Consider the following 24,251-nt stretch of genomic DNA (forward strand, 5'->3'; position numbering starts at 1 on the left):
ATCTTTAAAACGTTCAAAATATGAAACCTAGTACAAATGTGATTACCAGCGTTACCTGCGAATTCATATCTTTCATTTTTTTTTGTTCTAAATGAGCCATATATAAGGAGAGCACTGTCGCCTTTAACACAGGTTTATACCTAGCTTAGGGACAGTTGACTTCTGTATATCCGTGTTAATTATAACATTAATATAAGTATATATAGGTATATATTGTGCGGATGTAAATTGTACCTATGTTTATTGAACAATAAACAAATATTATTATTATTATTATTATATCTCGAACAGGTTAGCCGTTTTCCATCTTAGACTGCATTACTTGCCACCAACCATGTGCGTACCCCATTCCAGGGAGCATCAAAATGTATGCTAAGATACAGGCAGACAGACGAAAAAAAAAACATACATTTTTGGCTTCAGTATGGACTATAGAGGGCCCTCTAAAAAGATTTTACGAAACAGCCGTGGCCAATCTGACCTATAAAATTTATTATTAAATTTGTTATTATATATAATTTATATAAAATATATTATTGGCTCTTGCCAATAAACCAGAAGGTGGGTACGCCCATGCCACCAACACCAAGTGAGATTGCAGTCAAGGGTTAACTTGTTGCAATCTCACTAGTTGTTAATCATTACTTAAGTTTACTTAAGAATTTTGCTTACATTATTTTGGTTTTTGTTTTGCGCATATTTTTTTTATAACAGCACAATTAGACTGTATTTTTAATAACTTGAATTATAAACAAGTCTGATAGAATAAATAAAAACACACATAATAAAAATTGATTATTTTCTTAACAATTAACACTAATTAAATAATTGAATCAGTAATTTAATGTATGGCAAATTTATCAACGGACCAAATGTTAATAAGGAAATGGCAGGTCGTTAACATTTTAGATTAAGTTATTTTAATATTTAATGTGTTCTTTATAGAAGACTGTAAAAATTTTCTGTAATCTTCTGTTATAATTTTTACAGATGACTAAATAGTTTTTTACCCCTTCGCTTTTTACCAAATGACAGAATAAAAAGACATTTATATTAATAAAGAAACATTTGATTCTGTCATTTGGTCCACGGATAAAATGGCCGCACTATAGTTTACTTTAGAGATTTGTGCACGTTATTATATTTTAGAACAACTGTATAGTTTACCTGCAACTCGTGTATCTGTATCTGATATTTGTGCAACGCGGCTTGTACGGCTGAGATGGTGCTCTCGGCGAACGCTGTCGCATTACCCGATGACGGTGCGCCGCGTTTTGGTGATCTGGACATGTTATTATATTTATCTTCGGTATCGAAGTGTAACTGTCAATTATAAATTTGACAGCAATATATAAATGAGGGTTATTTCGATGCAAGCCAATCTTCACAAAATAAGGAAACTTTAGGAAAGACAAGGGCCACTTATAAATGCGAAAGTGATTCAAACGATCTTGAAGAAATTCTTCATCCTGGAAATAAAGGAGTCCTACGCGATTTACAAAACTATTTCTCTTGTAACCTATTAACAGATTTAATGTTTACATAAAGTCACATCGCCGTAATCATTAGGCACTTGATGTAGGTGATTTTTGGAATAAGGATTTCTTTATAAGGAAACTTGACTTTCTAATGTCCATCACTCTAAAATTCTTTATTTTTTTCCAAATAAGAGTCGTCCATTTAGCTAAGTCTGATTTTTTTTAATGCCTAACGCATCTTTGGCTTAAAAAGAATGACAATTAAGTATTAGAAATTAAAAGTTACTCCGTATGTAAGTCTGTATGTATCGTTCTGTATGTAGCAAACGAAAACGTGGAAGGCCAAAGGCAAAGTGGTCTCTGGAAGCGAAAATGAAGGCTTCTAGCTTATCTTGGACCACGCTTAAGTCTGCAGCTTTGGATAGGTCTGGATGGGAAAAGTAGTCTCGGCCCTATGCACCACCAGATGTTGAAGGACTCAAAGAAGAAGAAGAAGGGTTTCTATTCTTAATATTAGCGATTGTCTGATCCCTGGATGTAATTTAAAAAGGTCGTCAATTATAATTTCGCACGCAACGTAGAGGAATTTCGAAATCTGCAAAGTAATTTGTATACAATGTAGGGCAACACGCACCGTTCTGACAGATGCAGATGTTGCGGAGCGGCATCGGCTTCAGAGTCCTGTATGAGAGCCCGAGCAACCTCCTCCAGGGCCGAACGCATAATTCCTGCTTCAGAGCACAATGTCTCGGCGCATTCACAACGCTCCTCCTACGATAACAGAAGAGAAAATAACACAAAAATACATAATAAAACGTTGATAGACTAGTAGGTCAGGCTTTGGGTCCCCTGACCAGGGCCCAGGGGGGGCTGCGGCTTGGAACGCCCTTTCGAGTTTTGTGTCCCCTAATTCTTACAACCTGAGTATCTTTAAAACAATAGTGAAAAGGCATGTCCTACAAGCAAGCGCGACCCATCTTAGGCCACATTTACACTTTTCATCAGGTGAGATTGTGGTTAAGCGGTAGTGTATTAACCTTATAAAAAAAAAGATAAATATGAACACTTTAAAAGATATATAATAATAATAAAAATAATAAATAAATATACTACGACAATACACACATCGCCATCTAGCCCCAAAGTAAGCGTAGCTTGTGTTATGGGTACTAAGACGACTGATGAATATGTTTGTGAATAATATACATAAATACTTATAATTTACACATAAACACCCAGACACTGAAAAACATTCATGTTCATTCAGCCGATAAAAATCTTTAAAGCACTTACCAAGCCCTGCAGTTCGCCCAATAGCCGTTGTATACGATTGTCACGTTCACGAAGTTCTGCTAGAGCGGTATCGCGTTGCGATGTGATAGTATGCATTTCCAAGCGAAGACCTTCTGCTGTGGAACCTGAGGTAGGCTGTGTAGTACCCTGTTGGTGTTGTGATTCAGGCTGGAACTTTATAAAGTGTTCATTATTTATTGAACTAATATATAGGCTTCGCGAGAAACGCAAGAAATGAACCAAAGCTTTGACAGAATGGGTAGTTAGGAATGGCTAAAAAATAAAACGGGGTAGACCAAGCGCTAGGTTCATGGTACCTAGGAGACAGCAGGCATTATACAGTCGAGGAAAGCTCAGAACCGTAACATATAGAATCACTTGGAGGAGAGCCTATGGAGAAATGCTTATCACAATTTTAACACTATTCTAATAGGTTTAAAGTTTCTTCCTGAAAAGTATAATAGTACACATAATGATAATGGAATTGAATTAAAAAGTATGCCTGTGATTTCGCAATCGCCTCTGATTGAGTTTTTAATACTTAGATATAATTATTTGGAAGATGATGTTCTTTCTTCAGGCAAAAGCCTGAGCTATTGGATATAATCGAAGAATATTTTCGAAGAACTGACTAGAATTTGATACGTCACATTTTGAAACGTTTTTACAACTTCATTCACTAATAATATTTATCACAAACGATTTAAGTATATATTTGTATGGCCAAAACCAGAGCGTAGTTACAGCAATAACGCTGACATCGCACATTACATAGTTGCGGTGTCGACTTCAGATCTTAACAAACTTACCAAAAACAGTGAAATAAACGCAATCGTTAGTAACGGATGTTTATTTTCGACTCACTATAACTTACCTAACTTACTCACTAACTACTATTCCCTACAACCAAACAACGATAGTAAGTATATATTTATATACTTACTATCATACTACTCTAATTACTGTACAGGAAGCGCGGCGTGTTCCGTATCGCAGAAAAAACTCTTTGGAGGTCAAATTTGACCAAAATTTTTAGTTGCATTAGATAGAGAAATATGCAAGTATTGTTCTAGTTCCAAAATTACTGAACTTTTGACCAATGGCTTACCTTAGAGCCTTGAGTAGCGTAAGCAGTAATGGCATAACCACTCAACGTCCCCACAAGGTCACGAGAAGCGGATTCAATCTCATTCTTCACTTTGTACAGATCTCTTTCAGTACTGGTCTGAAGCTCTGAGAAGAAACGCTTGACCGAGACCACCTCTCGCCAGAGATGTAGAAGACGATTGTGCTCACTTGAGTAGTAGTCGTTGAATGCCTAAAATTAATATTTCTTAAATATGTTATAACACTAATAATATACGGTATTTATATTTTAGATACATCTATAATTTATTGATATAATTGTAAAATATTATTTATTCATTATTTATATATTTATTTAACATCTTGTTAGTAGTTTCATAATTATAAGACAAATGAATGAAAGATGACACTTAACATTATAAAAACATGATATTAATATAGTGTGTATATATATATACTATAGCAGTACTCTGCAAATATTGAGGTAAAGGTCAAATATTCTCATGAAATTTATGTTACCAATCAGCTAAGATAGGAATGTAACATAGGCTTTTTATCACAGGAAAACTAAACCTATGGGATTTGTAAATAAACCTAATAAAAACAGACAAAAGAATGTGGGCGACAGCTAGTTATAGTAATAAAAATACCTGTTCTTCATCCTTCCACTCATCCTCTTTAATTGCCATCTCATCCCTCAAACCTTCCCAGTCATTTGTGAGCTTCTGCAGGTCATTGGTAAGAGCTTCATTCAACTGATGGGACTCCTCGAGTTGGTCACGCAATAGGTTGTTTTGTGATACCAGTTTCTCGCATCTGTTTAAAAATCAATACAGAAGATGTACATTTTCATCATGTTTGGTTAGCATCACATTAGGTTGGCTTAAAATAAGTTTTCATTCATCAATAGCCTATAACAGTCCACAGCTGGACTAAAAGTATCTCCCAATAGGAGGGGCTGTACATAATCATCACACTGGGCAGCCAAGTTGGTTATCGTAGTAGATGGTAGTAGTAGAACAGAGGACACTGCTGGCCGTTCCTACTTTTATTCCCTTAGTCGCTTTATATGACAACCGCAAGAAGAAGAGGGTGGTGACAAATGTATTCTGATCTGCTGTCACCACATAGCACAAGATCAGTTTGGTTTGTCTCATTCTTTCATGCAGCACCAAGCTGTAGAATGTAATTTTTTTTAGAGGGAGAGAGAGTGAGAGAGAGAGATAGAAGAGACACAACAAAAGACAGCTAAATTCTTATTTATACTAAAGAATCACTAATTTAATTTTATTAATACTCAAAATATTTGACCATACCTAGAAACAGGAAACAGGCTTTAAAGTGCGTAGTTAATAAAGAGGTTTTGATAAAAAGACAAATATAACACATACATATAACTTTGCAGAAAGTAATGTTAGTTATAACAGCATTGTTCTTTTTGTCTTTTCTGAAAGTAGGTTCAAACTGATATTTATAAAGTGGTCTTATAATTAAGAGATCCTGGGCTCTATTGTCAGCCAGGAGGATAAATTTATAAATTTATGATATCTCAACTTTTCTGGTCTTGCTTCTGCCGTGGCTTGTTACCGTTACTGGCAAATAAATTGGACCTACTTGCGTTTCTCTTCATCAAGTCTTCGTAAGGCAGTTTCCAAGTCCGCAATCCGCTCGTCCCGACGGTCCGAAGTGGATGAAGTACCCGCTGAGAGTGCAGATGGAGCCGGGAGAGCTATCTTGCTGACCGGCTGACGATAACTTGGTTCGCTGCGAGGTGTTGTCTCCAGCATTTGGTTCTCTAGCTCTGCGCATCGCTGCTTGTATTGGAGAACCTTTGAGCAGGTGAGACGGTTTTGAGATCAAACTAACGGACGAAAACTTTTCTTCACCAATAAAAATATAGCACTGAGAGAGTAAGTATGATAATGATAATTCTGTCTTTAGTAAAATAGCACAAATAGCAAGGTTTTTGATTGACTCATTCCTTGTTAAGTTTTGAAAACAAAACAGTAAACAAAGTGGCTATTGCAATTGACAGTACTGAAATGACATTGACACATCGTAATCAGTTACAGAGCGTTCTAAAACTGGGAAATACATTAACTTGCGTTCATTTTAAAATTGATTTTCTGTTGGTTCCTGTCTTAAGCTGAGGCGTGCACACTACAGCATGCATGCGGAAGGAAATGGCCTACCCTAAAGTTGTCTTATTTAACAAGGATTTTCTTATTTTATATCATAAACATGCATAGCACGCTTAAAGTTTCATCATAATATATAATCATCATCAACAGGGTACAAGAATCCACTGAACATAGGCCATTCCAAGAACGTGGCACAATACAGGATCCTCCGTCTTTCTCATCCAGCAACTTTTTTAAGGTAGTCGGGCATAGCGCGGGAGCTTCAAATGCATAAAATAAAGGATGTAATGCTATTTCCTAACATGACACCATTTGTTCTCTTCTTAGCTCAGTTTAACCCAAATACCAGATACAACTACACAGATAGCTAAATTAAAAGATTGTGAAATAAAGTCGACCAGGACTTTTGCCTCAGGGGTCATTGGCATTAAGCGTATATCAGGTACTTCCTCACCTGTTGAAAATTTGTTTAAATAGTTTTATAAGTACAGTTCAGTTTTACCTTTGCTTGAAGCCGGGAAACCAAAGCAGCCTGCCCCTGCTGCGACCTGCGGTAAGCGTCAAGCCTCCGCCTATGGTCAGCGCTCTCACCAGCGAGCCGGGCGCGCAACTCCTCGTTCTGACGACGCAGATCACTGCTCACGCTGCCCCCTGGAGACTCCATCTCCGGCGGACTTTCCGGCACCTTCTAGAAATAGTAAATTTGAATACTAGCGGAAGGATTGAAAGGAACCGGCCTTTTTGATTGTCAGTGGAAAACTATCGTCTATAAGCAGAGCAACACTTTGCAGGGCGTGCCAGAAACACGTCTTGCAACGTGCCGCCCTGTGCCGATCAACATGAGGCGTAGGTTTTAATCCTCATATGCCTGTAATGACAGCGACAACCAAGGCCTTCAGGTCGGAACACAACATTGCAATAATGCTACTTTGCGGCAGAAACAAGCATCGCGGTAATATTTCCCCGGACGAGTCCTTTCACGAAACTACTCGATTGCTTCACTACTACAAGTTAGTCCTTGACTGCAATCGCTCCAGGTACTTAGTAGGTCAGTGATGATTCAGTCTAGATGGTCATGGGTTAACCTGTAAGGGGAAGGTTTTCCAGGTACCTACAAGTAGCCAATACATCCTAACTTAACGCTGAATAGCTTGGCGGCACGTCTTTGTCGGTATGGTGGTAACTAGCCAAGGCCGAAGCGTCCTACCAGATTTTGCAGATGCAGTACACGTGATAGAAGTTGCACAGTTTCACTTGTGAAGTGAATACAGGCTACAATAAAATGCTAACGTTTTTGTAGGCTTCGAAATCCAGGGCGCGTGTGGACCTCGCAGATTTACGAATGCATTGTCGCTATTACCTCACAGTAGGTAATAGACAAATAAATATACCTATCAGTCCATGCGAACGGGATATTTAAACAAAGATTGATTTAAGATATTCATTTATAGGTATCATTATCTAAAATTTATATGGTTACGATAAGTTACTTCAAAAACCTTATCAGTAATTACCTCTTTCACCTCCTTCTTAATACGCTGATGTGGTAACGTTCCCGTCGGTCTTCTACCGAGAGGAGCTCGCGCGCTCCTAGGCGTTGTCAAACCTTCCCTCGCTGGCAACTAAAACAAGAAAAATACATAAACGATTCAGTTGAATTCATCATTTCCTCCCGCGCAAGTATACGCAGAATTATTGAAGAATAAAGTAAAAGCCTTTGAAATGTTGTGACGGCAAATCGAAACACAGTTGTCACCACCACTGCACTTCCCGTGGTTGTCGTACGAGGCGACTAAGGGAATATAACGCAGAACGAGCATCAGCGTCCTCTGTGCTACTATTGAAGGTTTGAAGGCCAGGCGAAATCTAATCAAGTACTATACAAGAGGCATTTCGTGGACTGCCGACTGGCGCAGTGGGCAGCTTTCTGCTTCCTGAGTCCAAGGCTGTGGGTTCGATTCCCACAACTGGAAATTGTTTGTGTGATGAACATAATGTTTATCAGTTTCTAGGTGTTTATCTCTATATTATAAGTATTTATGTATCTCTATTATTCATAAAAATATGCATGTTATCTTAGTAGCCATAACACAAGCAACGCTTACTTTGGGGCTAGATGGCGATGTCTGTGTTATCGAAGTATATTTATTTCCTCATAACTCGGCTATTTAGTAGTGATACCTCTGATGCTGCACTACTAGTTTCACACTTGTGTATAGACAGCATACATTTAGGGTAAGGTTGCTTAAATCGTACCTCCTGAGGAAATAATACTGTGATATGCATTTCGATTGAAATATAAAAAAAAAAATCTACATTTATTGAACCTCTTAGTTGGTTTTTAATCGACAATCATAGAAACTTGAAAATCTTTTATTAAAATAGGTATTTTAACGTTTTTCTAAAATATACCTACCTTCGGTACGATTAAGGCGTCTAGTTGCCTAATTCGTACCACTTATAGCCTAAGTCGTACCTAGAAAATATAGGTAAATTAACTTAATTGAACGTATAATAAACTATATAGAAAAATACTTAATAACCAGAGATCACACGAACAATCTGATATCAACTTAAAGCATTTTTTAATTAATTATAGATTTGCTTCACGAAGCCGGCCGGCCCTCCACTTGTTTATGTTTGCTCGCTCGATTAAATAGTTCCGATCGACGACACAAGAGGGTGCAATTTGTAATTATTAGGCAAGATATTGCCGAGGTACGAATGCCCGTTTTCACTAAAACTTGGAATAGCTTAAATCGGATGCCTTATGTGTTAGCGAAAAAAAAAACGTTTCACCGATTAACGACTAATGAAGTAAAGCGCCATCTTAAGTTACGAGTACGTACTTTGAAAAATTTATACTAAGTTGACGGATGAAAAAAATATAAATTCGGTTTTTTTAATAAAAATAATATATAGTACACTAAAAATGAATACATAATACAAAATATGATAAAAAAATTGGTTGCCTGTAAAGTCGGTATACGGGCGAAAGTTTTACGTGACAACGACTTTGAGTGGTAAAATAATTTTAATGTGAATATTCATTCGTATAGTAGGAAGAAGGATGAAATAATAGTAACAATTTAAAACATTTATTTATACAAAGAATTATATTTAAAACATTAATTTATACAAAGAATCTCGCACTGAATTTCATATTAACAAAATTTTATTTTTACCTTTACACATACATACGTATTTATATACAAATATACATACAATAACTTGCAATACATTTGCGTACAATGAAACAGCGTTTACTACAAAGGGACGCGTGCCTTTCACTTTTTATGTCTGTCTCTCTCGCTCTTAGGCGGGCTAACCATGCCCGAGTGGAAGGGACGCGTGCCTCTCACTCGCTCTCATTGTGAGCGCATAACGTGAGCGGAGCGTAACGCAGTTTCTTGAAGTATCACCCGGAAAACCAATTTATAAGACGTTGTCACGTCAAAAACAAAAAATACCACACCTTGTGGCAATAGTCTCAGGTAAAATCTTTTGGCAAAAGGTAATCCGCATAGGAAATTCTTTGATTTTACGTTACATATTTAAGTAATGCTTTGTTCGTTGTTAGTGGAAACGGGCATAATAATTCTTCTATGAAAAAGGCCCTTTAGTATTTACAGCCTGATAGAAATGGGTTAATGGGTCGTCTTGTTAAGCCAAGTACCTAATTATAAAAAAAGTTTGCCTTGCATCACCTACTTGGAAATAAACCTTCTTTTTTACTTTTTTCTTGTGTTTCACTTCCAAAGGATAATGTCTAAGTTCAAAAGACATTTAAAAAGTTAAATTGCAACTTGCAACACTTTACACTATCTCAGATTCAAATCTGCACACAAAAAAGCGGGAAAAACGAAACGAGGTCGCGGCCGAAAGAGTTTTTACTTTATTTTACTTTTTATTTTTGCAAGACAACGATGAAAATGTGCCGAGTTTAACCACAAACTAAAGTAGACTCCCGTATTTCCGTAGGGTGGTGAAACGGTGGTAGGGAAATAGGAATACTGGATATCGGGCCCAGGCATCTAATTACCGCCTACATCGGAATAAATGCAATTTAGTGAGGTGAATAAACTCGCCAGCTTAGAGCAATTAGAAATATTAGGTTTTTACTTTAAATAAACATATCTAAGTAATAAAAATGTCATAATATTGAATGGTTACGTCATGCGCTTAATCCATACCAATATTATAAATGTGTTTGTTTGTTTGTCTTTCCTTATCGCCCTATCTAAGCAACCAATCGACTTTATTTTAGCATAGAGTTAGTTGAATGGACGGAGAGTAACATAGGCTCCTTTTGATCCTGGAAAAATATAAAATTCCCAAGGATAGTTTACAGGAACATCTGTTTTTTTCACCAAATATTGTCCTTCCTTCACGTTCTAACAAAGCAACCGAATTATCTATTATGAAAATTAAGCTTAATTTGCTATACTCCACGAACAGCAGGAGAATCTGTATGGTGTAATTTATAATTTCTTCAATGTGCATACTCCACACAAAACAGAACCTCGGCAATGTACCCTCTACGCACGTTTCGCTCCGAAACCAGAGCATCCTCAGGAGATGTTGGCTTTACAATGAATAGTTGTTAAGTCATTGTAAAGTCAACATCTGCAAGTTATAAAGTAACTCAAGACATAGTTACATCCGTTTGTTTCATTATTTCTAGAAATAATGAGAACTATGTACCTACCTACATTCTAATAACGCTGCAAAGCTATGATAGCCTAGTGGTTAAAGCGTCGGCCTCTCAAGTTGACAAAGTTGGATTCCCTAATTACGCCGACAATTAAAAAGGTCATATGTTTTAACGGTGAAAGAAATTATATTAAGGAATCCGGCATGAATTAGAGTTCCTCGTAATGTTCTCAAAGATGTGTGAAGTCTGCCAATCGGCACTTGGCCATCGGCTGTAGTCCGCGGCCTAAACCCTCGTCATTCTGAGAGGAGTTACCCTTTAGTAGGCCGGTAATAGGATGCCCAAAATTCGCCAATAGGCCATCTATTATTAGAATCATCATCTTGATTGTCGCAGTAGGCAGCGATCCTGCTTTCTGAGTATAAAGCTTTCAATTCGATACACACCCAAAACACCCACCCACCCACACCCACAGCTGTATAATGTTTGTGTAATGAACAAAAATGTTTATCAATGTTGGGTGTTTATATGTATAATATAAGTATTTATGTATATTATTCACAAAAATCTTATATAGACGTGGTTCGGACATATAGCAAGGAGAACTCTTGGTGAAAACGTCTCGCCGAATGGAAGCCATGGGGAGAAAAGTGCCCTCAAGGTCGGCCACAAATGTGCTGGAAGGATGACGTGAAGAAGATAGCCGGTTCGAATCAATGTCGCGAGGAGTGAAAGATCTTGAAGGAGCGTGGTCTACGGACTAGCGCCTACACCAGAAGAAGACGATTCATAAAAATATTAATCATAAGTATTGTGTGTATTGTCATGGTATATTTATTTATTTTCTAATAAAGCAGAGAGAGTACATAGGCTTCAGCAAGGTACTCGACCTTGCTGAAGCTTATGTACTATTCAATTGCACTGATTGCGAAGATCTACAATATAGATCCTCATCAAATAATACTAAGTCACATGAAAAAACAATCTGGATAACCGTTCAGATTTGATAGACATAGGTATGTTATATTTACTTACAAATAATATTGACCGCAATAAATTCTATCAACAACAAACATATAAATATAAAAGGAGAAACAGTTAGTGGTGAGGAATTCGACTTCACTTTCAGGGGGCCGACTTTTCGAAGTCTTGTTCAATATAACTTGCTTTTACACACTCTCTATGTTTTTCACTTACATTCCGCAGACTTATTTTGTCGAGGTCTTGGATTCAAATGTAGGATGGTTTTATACCTACACATTATGTATTATTACTATATATTATTATAAAACTATTTAATCTATAGACTTAATAGATTTTCTTAATAGATTTCATTGGTAAGTTTTATTGGGTTACACTATTTAGCAGGGGCGTGCATACAGGGTATGCACAAGGTATGCAGATGATATAAAATGGAGAAAATCTATGGCACAGTTTTATTAAAAACTTAAGAGTTGGTGTTGTACGAGATACAAATGGCCTACCCTAAAATACACTGTATGCACGCTACTGTTATTTAGGTAGGTAGGTATATAATTGGATTTCGAGTATATACTTACTAATCTGAAGAGTTTGTTTGGTTGAACGCGCTAGTCGCAGGAACAACTGGTTTTAATTCGATCTTTTTGTGTTGGATAGTCTATTTATCGAGGAAGCCCAAAGACTATATAAGATCATGCTTCGGAACAGAGCATCAATGAAAAATGTTGCAAAACGGAAATTGAGCGGACGGAATTGTTCCTGTTTAAAAGTTTAGAAAAAGCTACGACAGCCCATGTCTATGGTTTAAGGTTGACTCATACGCGGATGAAGTCGCGGGTGACTGCTTGTATTTCTATAAGATTGATATCTAAGTACTTAAGTAATAGTTGGAAAGTCTCAAAATCTATTATTATCTACCATTATTGCTGGTATCAAAACATCTACATAACTTTAATGGTCGTATAAAAATTATTATGATTTAAGGTAAGTATCTGAGTACTTATTTGATTACAGGGATTACGGTATTTTGTGATAAGGTTAGAGGTGACACGAAAGGCGAGATATTTTGATATCTCTGGTAATCATCGGCGCCGCCGGCCGGCTACGGTCGAATTCCTTAGAATTGTTGTCAATTGTCAACTATTCGTCACAGTGTATATAAAAATTGTATACACTTAGTTATCTATATATTATTATTTAATAATAAATAAGGACTGCCGACAGAAGTAAAATTCAAAGCAATGGAATTTGAAAAACTCTATTTCCGTTCATGTTTTTTTTCACTTCTTTATGTACAGTGAACTTAAAAATTAGTAACACATTTAATCAATGTTTATATTAATTAAATTATTATAATTCTGGACAAGTATGACATTGGGGTCAAAGACCCACTATTGTATTGCAAAGTCAAACCATTAATCAATTCCAATAATGATTATCAAAAAAACTATTAAAATAATATAATATAGAAGCTATACACAAAATAAACTTTTCAAATGGTCAACAAAACTTGCTTGCCCAAGATTTTACCCGTACAGAAATGCTTAGCATAGCGGTATGTGTAGCAATATGCTATATGCATAATATGAACACAATATATTAGTGTATATACGTATACAATATACATGTACACCGAACGCTATAGATGGGTGGTGCAATACGTCACGAGCATGTCATCGGTGACGGTGACGCGTCCAGAAAAGTTTTTTCTCAAACAGAGATCGCTCAACGCAGCTCAAAAAGAATGTGGTAGGTACTAGAACATCATCCACAGAAAGAATCACTAATATTTGATTTAGAGAAATGCCTAATTATAATTTTTAAATAACTTATGTTTCAGTTTTTATATAAGTAATGTAATGTAATTTCGTTTAGTATTACATTTAGTAAACATGTATCTGGTTAACATATTATATGTGAATTGTTTTAATATTATTATCTAGGATTCATAAGGTTTGCTGTTGCCATAGGAATGACCCCATTTGACCTTTATTTTGTTTCTTAAACAGAATAATATAAAATTCAATTAGAGGTGGGATTTTTCATAACGGCACCGTTACGTTGTTGAAATACCATCAACACGTACGAAGCGTTTTGCTTCTTCCTTTCTGATCCGCACCGCAAAGGCCTGGAATGCCCACCAATCTACCGACTTCCCTGATACCTATAATCTGGGTACTTTCAAATCAAGAGTGAATAGGAATCTTCTAGGCAAGCACGCTTCATCTTAGGCTGCATCATCACTTACCATCAGGTGTGATTGCAGTCAAGCACTTATATTTAAAAATTCAATATACCTATTAAAAAAATAATAATCATAACTTTTTGCCATTTCACCGATTCCTTTATAGTTTTTCGACCGATATGCTTGATTAGGTATTGATATCATTTCATTTGAAGTTAACAAATATATTTCTTACCAAATTCTGAGTCGACAACCATAGGTTTTATACTCTATAGTCTATATACGTTGTTATTTTGAAAAGCTAAACTTTTAAACAGGTAGTCTTCCAGTTGCCACATCACTAAAACTGAACACTAAAACTCAAGCGTCTAAAACATCAAAGGTAGCAACAATTAGTTAAATCGATATCTCGTTATATTCTTCATTGTGGCATGATTATTGAAACATTTTTGTGGTGCGATATCCCAGAGAGGGGTTCTGATACTGATTAATATTTTACGTTCTTTACCGTGTTTTTAGAAGGGTTCCGCTTCACTTAGCACCCCATAGTGTCCAAACTCAACCCCACGCACCTTGCTTCAGTCTGATAAGAGCTATGTGTCATAGACGTGCACTACAATCGATGTAATCAAGTGAGGTGCGTTTACGAGGTGTGTGTGCACTGGCATATGTGTGAGTTACCCTACCAGAGGCGTGCACTTCATAGATGCACAAAAGCACTGCCTACACTAAAATTTTAACATAACTCGTATTCGAGGAGAATTTTATTATTTTATGACATTATCAAAATTAAGCTTAATTTGCTATACTCCGCGAAAAGCAGGAGAATCTGTGTGGTTTAATTTATAATTTCTTCAATCCTTATACTCCACACCAAACAGATATTCGGCAATTTTCCCTCTGCGCACGTTTCGCTCCGAAACCGGAGCATCCTCAGGAGATGTTGACTTTACAATGAAAAATTGTTAAGTCAATTTTTTTTTTATTTGTCATTTTATGACAGTTTTCTGCTTTATCCCTACACTGATCAAATCGCTCTGCTAGTTCACACGCAGCATCGTATCGGAACGCTTAAACGCTAAGCGGCACGTCTACATCAGCAAAGTGATCGATATAATCACGTGTGTTTATCAATTTACCCAGCGTAATGTTGAGCGCTGTGCTCATATAAGTTAAAGTTCTCGTGACATCGTACCGGAACGCTAAGTCACTTGGCGGAACAGTGGTAGCAACGGCCGGAGCCTCGCACCTGACCACACCAGAGAAAATTCAGAAACTGAAAGTTCCCAAATTGCCCACATAACCACAGCGCTAACCATGAGGGTCGTCGTTCGAGTTTGGTGCATAAGAAGAATCCTATATCCAGTGTAAGCGGTGCGGTGCGGAGGCGGTATCAATTTAATCAATTGCAGTAGTTACATGCAGCAGATGCATTCAGATTCCAAATTTTTTCTCTCATTACCCCTGCCAGGGTAATCGAAACCGGGACCTCCCACTTTAAAGACCATAGCTTTCATTATTATAATACAAATAATATTTTTTATAATGTACATGTGTAACTGACTTAATATACGTTTTGGCTAACTTTAAGTATACTAAGGATATAAATAAATAAATAAATATTTAATTATTATTGTTCTAGGGAGATCGTCAATGATCTCCTACACATCGCTATATTATTTATAAGTTCTTATAATATAAATGCGTTAGTGTGTCTACTTGTTTGTTAGTTCAGCCCTAAAACTTAACTTAAACTAAACTTCCGCCCTTCAACATTAAGTCGATTTAAAGTTTGGCATACATTTGTAAGGACGAAGATTACGTATACTACTACTAAATACTAATCGGCTACTTTCGTTCCGAAAAAAACATCAAATTCAAGATTCATGTAAACTACTAACAGGATTTATTTTTATTTTTAACCGACTGTCTTCAAAATTAAGGAGGTTATTAAATCATTTTCTTATAGATGTTCGGGCGTAACTCAGTCATTTATCGCCTGTATCACAGTCTACACTCGAAAGGGTTACGAAGACATAATTCAGTTTATCGGGATACACGGTACACCCACATTTGCTATCAAAGTTAGTATATTATTAGCTAAAAAGCTAGTTTTAACACAGTATTCAAATTTGATATATTAAAAAATGACATTAACTTTTTAGTTGGTATAAAATAAATGGATAGTATGCTGTGGGCTGTTCGTAGACCAGGGCACGTTCGGAACTTCGGATTTAAATGAACCAGTGTAGGTATAAACCATCATCATCATCGTCATCATATCAACCGATAGACGTCCACTGCTGGACATAGGTCTTTTGTAGGGAGTTCCAAATTCCACGATTCTGTGCCGATTGAATCCAGCGGCTACCTGCGACGCGCCTAATGTCGTCCGTCCACCTCGTCAGAGGTCGACCAACGCTGCGATTATCAGTGCGGGGCTGCCATTCCAGTTAAAAAATGAATTTGCAGGTATATAATTAAACTTAATATTTTTAATATTTTATTTCTTTCGCATTTATAATATTAGTAGGATGGTACGCATGCATTCGATCGTTATCCCATATGCCTTTATTTGTGAAGAGTTACGAGTATGTCCTTTATCTCCGGCAATGTTTATCAGATCTCCATTAAAACTAGACAATACATGCTTAATAGTATACACTTTCAAACAAAAAAAGAATTATTAAAATCGGTTCAAATTTAACGGAACTATGAAGTAAAATTAATAAAAATTTTCATCCCTTTTCCCGGTGAAAACTTATTGTTTATCGGGATAAAAAGTATCCTATACGTTGACCCGAAATGCCAGCTACCACTGTGCCAAATTTTATTTCAATTACTATACATAATTATATACTGTTCAGTAGTTTTCACGTGATGCCCGGACAGACAGACAGACAGACAGACAAAAATTAAATAAAAATCTGTTTTGGACTCAGTATCGATTATAACCGCCCGGTTAAAATTTTCAAAATATATTAAATGTACAGAAATCTTCCAGTTACAGTTTTATTATAAGTATAGATAGGGTAGGAACGATAAAATTAAAAAAAAATAAAGTACATAGTTTAAAGTTTATCTGCATATGACTTTGGGCCATGTACTTATTCTGCACATGTTCATGAAACTGTTCTTAACATCTTGATGGCCCAAGGAAGATCAATGCATACGTTGCACTGATCTTCCTTAACATAAGTCCTGATTAACTTGTATCCTATCAAAAGAGCTGAGTAGCCGTGTCTCTGCTCTTCTGCTGCGAATATTTAGTTTCAATATCCACACCATGAAAGATAAATATTTTCTTGTTGAATAAAATATCGCCCTTCGTTCACGTCATAACAAAGCGACTTATAACCGCATATGTGCATCATATCACGTAACAATTTAGCTAGCCTTCATTATCCTAGACTCCGTAAGCTGGCGCCTTATAACGCTATCAGACTTGCAGTTATCACACGGATCGCGTATCGGCCATCGAACTCACGCGTCGATAGTGCGTATTGACGACATACGCAATGTTATTGTGAAGAGCTCGCATTTGCGATTTGCGAAATTTGCGTATGAATCCTTACTAATATTTTGAATGCGAAATTGGAATTTTTTGTTCTTCCTTTACGCCTTAACTAAGCACCCAGTCAATCTGATTTTTGGCATGGAATTAGTGTAAAGGTCGTTGTAAGATATGCTACTTTTTATTCCAAGAAAACAAAAGGCTCCCACGGGATTTGTTGAAAAAAACGTAATAAACATGGAGTAAGAAAGCGGGCTACAGCTAGCTGGATCTATATTATCATCATAAGTGGCGTGCATACAGGATGTGCACAGGGTATGCATAAAGCGGACAGATGATATACCTAAAACGCACAAAATCTCCAGTCCGAGTTATAAAAAAACATAAGGATAGGCATTTTAAAAATTATAAAAAGCCTACCCGTAAGTTTTTATAACTCGTACTGGAGATTTTCTTCGTTTTACATCATCTACATACCCTGTTCATATCCTCTATATATGCCACTGGACATATGTCTATTTTGGGGAGCTTTGACGATCTCTTTGACGTGTGGTGAGTGCTGTGGTTTTAAGTGAGAGATCGACCCCCGGTGGCAGTTCGGAATATTATAAATTTCTGGTCACTCGTTTGGTGGAAGGTTCTGACCGTGGAGCTTTACCACCGATAGCGTTCTGGTACGATGTCGCGTAGAAACCGATTAGGGGGATTAACAGGTTTGCCCGCTAGATTGCAACATCACTTACCACCATGTGAGATTGCAGTCAAATGCTAACTTTTAGTGGTAAAATAATGATTAAAAAGGTGCAATATTGACTTTTTAGTAGTATACGAATGAATGAATAAACTTTTGGCAGCGTTATCGCTACATAGCGACTGTAGCAAAGAAGACTACATAGAAACTGTGTAATGAAATATTTATTTTACGAATTGAAGGTAAAGACTGCTGTTCGTTAGGTCATCAGCTCTTCTCTATTAGGTGGAACCACCTTGCAGATTACAAAAAAATAACATCTCACGCCACCATCTTAGACTGCAATATCACTAAATACCAATGATATTGCAGTCAAGTGCTAACGTGTAGTGGAAATAAAAGAAAAATATCATCACCTCTTCAACCCATTGACGTCTATGATGGGCATAGGTCTTCTGTAGGTAGTTTTAAAATCCAAGGCTCTTTCGGGAAGACGAATTCGAATCCCGGCACTCACTTCTTACTTTTTAATGTTATTAACGTTTCGAGCAATTAAATATCACTTTCTTTAACGGTGAAGGAAAACAACGTACTATGTTCTATGTTTATTTTATTTGTTTAGTTAAAATCATAGTATTTTACTCATGTTGTACCACCTACCAATTTCCTATAAAATTTTCTCGTATGCCTTTGGTTGCTGGAAGAGATCGCTATATAGCGATAATGCATCCAAATGGTACGTTCTACTTTATTGTGCTATTGTGTATATATCTCTGTCTCCCCCCGATGTCGTCGAGCCCTGGGACTCTTCTCATCTCTCGCGCTCGCCCCACTCCCCCGGTGACGCCGTAGCAACCCCTCAGGTGGTTATCGGCTAGTGACCATCCGAAAAAAGAACTTTCCCTGTGAATTTTCTTTATGGTGTACAATAGAATGTATTCACTCATCGTGAGCAAACCTGCATGCCTGAGAGTTCTCCATAATGTTTTCAAAGGAGTGTGAACTCCACCAATCAGTAATAGGCCAGCGTGGTGGACGGCCTAAACCCTACCCTGTAGTAGGCGACAATGGGTTAATATTTTATTTATATCATCGAAAATTACAAAAAAAAAAGAACATGATGTTAGGAATCGCAGTAAAATTAAGAATTTACGACAGATTTGTAACTTATTATTTAAAATAATTTCTAGAAAAGATTCCAGTATCATATAATATTTTTCTTATCAAATCAGATTCCGTGTAAACACGAGCCTGCTTAAAAATCTTCTCGCGGTCATTGACAGTGTCCAATCTTATCTTTGGTATTAATTACAATTATTAATAATGTGATATTATAAGCGAAATAACTTATTATAGAAAATAATAGATCTCGGTTGTAGCTTAAAAATCATTTTAGCTGTTAACAGTTACGAGGTTGAATATTATTATAGTAAAGTTATAAGTATATATACCATTAATTGATAAGATTACCTTAGAACACATAATTAACTTAAATTTCACAGAATTAAGAACACACAGAAACCATGTACCTACACGACTAATATTAAAGCATCGAAAACCACTCCACTTTAGTAGTGTTTCTCGAACAGGTGGTTAGTCACTCCATTTAATTTAGCAGTTAACATTAATTATTTTACCTCTAACGTTAAGAATAACGTTTACCACAAAATGGGGAAAATGGGAAAAGTATGTCCGCTAGCAACATCCTGCGAGTGTGAAGTTAGAAGTGCGTGGGGACGCACTTCTAATTTCACACTTAAAAATAACTTACGTTTACGTTTTTACTGTGTTTGGACACAATGCACTGCATGAAATAATGACTGAATGGGTTCTGTACGTTCTTAATTCTGTGTCTAAATAAAACTTTTTTTTATCGTTAGTCGGACCTAGCAGATGGTCCAACTAAGGATGTGAAGTAAAGGTATAAACCTTTAGCATTGCAAGCTAGGATCACGCGCTACAAAGTGCCACACTGTATCTATCAACCTTAGGCGTAGATGCTAAGCCTAATAAAGTGCCTGTACCGGGAAAACCACATCCTCACACAGCCAAGCTGCTTGGCGGAAGTAACAAGTATGCGACAAGCTTTGTCTCTCTACTAATACTAAAACTCTATATCTCTCCCTCCTCTCAGGCAAGACTTGCTCTCCCTCCTATCTCATATCCGATGGCAAACGACACAAATGTCTATAAGAGAGGCCTGCTAATTTGTTTACCTACTCGATCAGTGTGACGCCATATTTATTGGAATATATAAGCCAATAAGGTCACAACTCATAATAGTGTTTTACAGAACAGATAACTTTTAAAAGAAGCTTTGATTTATTATCTTAATAAAATCTTTAAAAAACTTGTGAAAGATCAATTTTTGTCTCAACCAACTGATGACCCGGAATAGTTCACTGCTCCCTTCTTCTCTTTTTTTAATTTTTTATTATTTTTATTTGAGGATAATTATTTATTTTATTTATTTCGTTTCATATTTAATCTATTATATTATTTTTAAGTAAATATAATTTTTACTAGCGGATCCCAGCGCCATCTGTCGGGCTGATTTGTGAATCTAAACCATCCAGGGTGCCACCCAAACCCATACCGAAAAATTCATTCAAATCGGTCCAGCCATCTAGTAAAAGTTCAGTGACATACACACGCACACAAGAAATATATATATAAAGATATATTATATATATAATTGTAGTTGCTTATTTATTTATTTTTGCAAATATTGTTTTTTATATATTTTATATATTATGTATATATTTAAGTAATGAAATATTTATATTATGGACATCTGTGCACCACCTAACTATTTTCTGTACCTGTTTTTTATCATCCTCATTGGTTGCCTGGAAGAAATCGCTGTGAAGCGATAATGCCGCAAAATCGTATACGTTGTTTTGTTATACTTTTCTTTTTTTTATGTACTTTTTGTGGTGAGCAATAAAAGTATAATAATTCATTCATTCATTCGATCATACCTTACTAATATCCTTTTTTATATATAGGTATATAATATAGACAGATTTAGGAATTGTGCTTAATAAAAGCACAACTCCAAAATCCGTAGAGCTAAAACTGATTGCATAGATTAGCAAGATTGCTCATACAAAGCCCGCATTTCCAACCGGCGAACTTTTGAATTAGTTCGCCCAAATTTGCACTAATACTGTTGACTTGTATCCCAGCGTTGCGTGACGGCTCACGGGAAACAAACGAACTGGGTCGCAGTATAAACAGTATATCATTTGCGATACAATGATAGAACAGCCGAATTATTAAAATGATGAGGGAGCGTTTACGAAAAAGAAATTAGGGAACGCATTGCCGTGATGTTATGTCCCAATTTCACAACTTCTTTCGAAAAACTTAGATCGGTTACCAAAGTGCCTTGTGCGAGATTTTCTACCAATTTTTTTTTACAATGGGGAAATCTCCAGAAAGGTAGATACCCGAATTCTTAGGAAGGAGAAATTTGGATAAATGGATTTGAGATATGAATATTTGGGAGGTTCCCCAATTGCTCTATTGCTTGAGCCGCATCAAGGCACCGTCTTTCCGGGACCAAATGTTGGAAGCCAGAACTCCCGTGGCCTTGAAGTTCCTTTATCCAGGACTACTGCATGGGCGAATCGTGGTGGCAGTGTACTTCCAACCTAAGTGCCTATGCCTATTGTGGGATTTCCTACATACTGTTTCCTATTATAGTGAGCAGATGGCGCTCTGTGGATTCCATACAAATATAAAAGAGAGATAGATTCTACCCGGAGACGAAAACGCCGCGGCAGCGATTAATTGTCGTTGTCTACAATTGATTAGCGCTGTTACTGAATCCAGATTACAGTAAAGCGTGAGCGGAAGTTTGAAGGCTGTCTACTGCGCAGGTTTATTCTCAGAGCTCATTTTACATGATACGACCATACTGTTATGTATGTCGTATTAATACGTTCTCCACATGACCCCGCAGGCATTCCTGACACTCATCCGCGCAATGTCGGCGCAGAAGCGGGGCCAGGCAATACCGGACGACGCGCCCGACACGTCCAACCCGTGCAAGCTGCCCTGCTGCGCGATTGTGTGCCTTGCGCTGTGGGCGACATTTCTAGCTGCTCACAACGACTGTCCAAGGAAATGTTTTTTTTTTTTTACTACCGATAGTCTAGATCTATACTAGATAGACTTGCGCTTGACAACTATCATGCCTGATGTAATGCAATGATGCGGTTTAAATTGGGGCGCGATTGCCTAGAAAACGCCTATTCACTCTTGCCTTGAAGGCATTCAAGTTGTATGAATCGGGAAACACGGAAGCCGGAAGAGCGTTCCAAACTTAAGCAGTCCGTATCAGATCTAAGTATAACCTGTCCCTGTGTCCCTATGACAGACGAGGCCTGCAGCAGTGGTATATTAATAGGCTGCAGATATGATGCTGATTGTATCGATAAAATCGCGCGTTATAAATGCGCCAAACGGCCGAAATCATTGATTCGCGTTAACGAAACGAATTGAGTTACTACAAACACTACTGAATTGCGACAAAACGTCACTATGGGCTAATACCCTTAGAACACGCGTTACAAATGCGCAAAAAGACAAAAAACAGTGATTCAATTCGCACAATTGAATCGCTACAAAAAGTCGTTATAAATGCACCAAATGTGACCACCAAATCAAATGCCCACTATAAAAAGTAGATGTGGGCGACCTCCCTTAGAGCACGCACGTAAATATCTGTTTACTAACTTTGTCCCGTACTTCCGACCTACCGCAACTAGCTGATATATTTTAATAAACAACCAATTAGATTTTATAAACACCATTAGTGTAATTAGTGTAGCTAAGTATTTTTCGGTAATCACGTTCCGAAAATAGCCGTTCTTAGATAAGGGACGCCTATTTTGCAAACTACAAACGAATGGTGAAAAACACTACATTTCCGCCCCGCGGTTTTAAGTTTTTAAAATAAGAACAGGGTACCACTCCTACTTCGTTATCTGCTTAGGCGCTTGGTTTCGCCAATGGAGGATAGAGGTGAATCCGGATAAAAGCACAGCAGTGCTTTTCACTGGACGAGCCCGCCCTGACCTCAGGGACAAAAGGGACCTTAACTTATTCAACCGTCCTATACCGTGGCAAAAGACAGCCAAGTACTTGGGTAGTAGTTGTCACTTCGTCATAAAGTGACACTCTATAAAACCTGTGTCCGCCCCATCATGTCATATGCGAGCGTCGCCTTCGTGTTTCGCCCTCCCTCCGCATATAAGAGATTCCAGACTCTCCAAAACCGCTTCATGCGCAACGCTACTGGGTACCCCTGGTTCGTACGCAACGTCGATCTCCATAGAGATCTCAAACTCCCCACTATTGCTCAATACTTTAAAAAACTCTCGAAAATCTACTTTGAGAAGTCTATCCGACATCCCAACCCTCTCATAGTTGCGGCTTCTTTTTACTCACCCAACCTTAGCGCCACTCTCAACAAGAGGAGGCCAAAAAATATCCTTCACGACCCTGACGATCAGATTACTACTGACAATGCTCCCTATCAGAACACACAATCAACCTATGAACAGCGTCTTCGCCGGCGAAGACGAGGTCCCCGACTTCTAACGTCAACCGGACGTGGGCTCGCACCACGTTCTCGGAAGCGTGCGGATTAATCACCGTCCGTAACCCTTTCCCTCCAATCGTCGCCTGAGCCGAGGTTCGGCCTCACATGAGGCGCCCTCAGGCCGACGATCCCTTCGCTTCTTCGAGCCCTAGGGTTCAAACTCTTCCTGGCAGAGCCCCATTCCGAGGCTCGCCAACAAGCCCGCGTTACGCTGTTAAAATCATTAGGGTTAATCAGCTACACACAATCCGAAAAAAAAAAAAAAGAAAAAGAAAAAAAAAAAACTTCGTTATCTTTTATAATAGACAAACTAAATACATTACAAAAAAAAGGCAGTGCATTCGTAACCTTTTTGGTTTTATCATTAAATGTTATAACATCTAGGTCTATTTTATTACATAAAAAATCAGATAACTACTTATTAGATACTGCAATAAGTCCATGGAAATCTAGCGCTTAATAAAAAATGGCACGTTCTTCGTCTGCGTTTATTACGGTTTTTTTACAAATCCCTTTGGAACCGCCTGGTATAAAGAGTAGCCCATGTTACTTTCCGTCCATTCAACTTATTTTAAAATCAGGAAGATAGACGTGAAAGAAAGACAAACAAACACACA

General features: G+C 37.3%; 1 protein-coding gene across 1 annotated transcript in view; it reads right to left on the reverse strand.

Annotated features, from left to right (window-relative positions):
* LOC120627085 (rootletin) overlaps positions 1-5,698 on the reverse strand; it is a 34,398-nt gene extending 28,700 nt beyond the window's left edge. Inside the window, exons 1-6 of the mRNA XM_039894931.1 lie at positions 5,472-5,698; positions 4,508-4,673; positions 3,880-4,089; positions 2,772-2,945; positions 2,113-2,249; positions 1,168-1,282 (exon numbers count right to left, since the gene is read on the reverse strand). Coding sequence (XP_039750865.1) covers positions 1,168-1,282; positions 2,113-2,249; positions 2,772-2,945; positions 3,880-4,089; positions 4,508-4,673; positions 5,472-5,644 — 975 coding nt within the window. The 5' untranslated portion in view covers positions 5,645-5,698. The remainder of the gene's footprint in view (positions 1-1,167; positions 1,283-2,112; positions 2,250-2,771; positions 2,946-3,879; positions 4,090-4,507; positions 4,674-5,471) is intronic.
* Positions 5,699-24,251: the final 18,553 nt, after the last annotated feature.

This window comes from Pararge aegeria, chromosome 10 (assembly GCF_905163445.1).
Source record: "Pararge aegeria chromosome 10, ilParAegt1.1, whole genome shotgun sequence".
Taxonomy (NCBI): domain Eukaryota; kingdom Metazoa; phylum Arthropoda; class Insecta; order Lepidoptera; family Nymphalidae; genus Pararge; species Pararge aegeria.